At 60.2% G+C, this 797-nt stretch overlaps 2 protein-coding genes across 2 annotated transcripts in view; one reads left to right on the top strand and one right to left on the bottom strand.

The window, feature by feature from the left end:
- The window catches only part of CROT (carnitine O-octanoyltransferase), a 46,076-nt gene extending 46,009 nt beyond the window's left edge, over positions 1 to 67 (bottom strand). Inside the window, exon 1 of the mRNA XM_019508360.1 lies at positions 20 to 67. The gene's annotated coding sequence lies outside the window, so the exon portion shown is untranslated. The remainder of the gene's footprint in view (positions 1 to 19) is intronic.
- A 56-nt stretch (positions 68 to 123) lies between these two features.
- The window catches only part of OLAH (oleoyl-ACP hydrolase), a 40,629-nt gene continuing 39,955 nt past the window's right edge, over positions 124 to 797 (top strand). Inside the window, exon 1 of the mRNA XM_019508364.1 lies at positions 124 to 407. Within this exon, the coding sequence (XP_019363909.1) occupies positions 290 to 407 (118 nt within the window). The 5' untranslated portion in view covers positions 124 to 289. The remainder of the gene's footprint in view (positions 408 to 797) is intronic.

The raw sequence follows: 797 nt of genomic DNA, 5'->3' as shown, positions 1-797 counted from the left end.
CCCCCGCGACGCCACTCACCTCCGGCCGCCACCCGGCCCCCACTCCCGCTGCAGCCCGACTGCTGCTGCCGCCTCCGCTCGCCTCGCTCCGCCCCGCCACCTTTGTCCCAGTTCCGAGCGGCGGGGGCGGGGGCGGGCGCAGGCGCGCTCGGGGGGCGTCCTGCGCCCCCACCGGGTGTGAAATGAGGATACCCCCAATAAAAAACACCGCCTCATCCAGCTGCTGCTGACAGGCTATCCCACCCGCCACCCTGGCAGGCAAGCTGAGGAAGTGCGGGCCGGGTGCGGAATGGCCTGTCAGGTGGGCGGAAAGCTGGCTGCATTGGACTGTCGGTCCTGGAGCCTGTCTTGTTCCGTGTCTTCATCAGGACCTGAAAGAAGGCAGAGCGCCCTCAGCAAGTCTGCAGATGACACCCAGCTGCGAGGAGCAGTAGATAAGCTGGAGGGTAGGGCTAGGACTCAGAGTGACCTTAGACAAACTGGAGGATTTGTCCAAAAGAAACAGCATGAGGTTCAAACAGGAACAAGTGCAAAGTCCTGCACTTAGAACAGAACAATCTCATCCACCAGAACAGGCTGGGGGCCAGGTGGCTGGGCAGCAGCCCTACAGAAAAGGTCCTGGGGGTTACTACAGTGGATAATAAGCTGAATAGGAGCCAGCAGTGTGCCCTTGTTGGAAAGAAGGCTAATGGCTTCCTGGGCTGCAGTGAGGTGTGTTTGCCAGCAGATGAAGGGAAGTGAATCGTTCCCTCCATTCAGCACTGATGAGGCCACATCTGGAGTACTGTGTTCAGTTT

The sequence above is a fragment of the Gavialis gangeticus genome, unplaced genomic scaffold (assembly GCF_001723915.1).
Source record: "Gavialis gangeticus isolate Ggan-Ray unplaced genomic scaffold, GavGan_comp1, whole genome shotgun sequence".
Lineage (NCBI taxonomy): Eukaryota > Metazoa > Chordata > Crocodylia > Gavialidae > Gavialis > Gavialis gangeticus.
The sequence above is the reverse complement of the archived record's forward strand: the minus strand, read 5'-3'. Positions and strand labels throughout refer to the sequence as shown.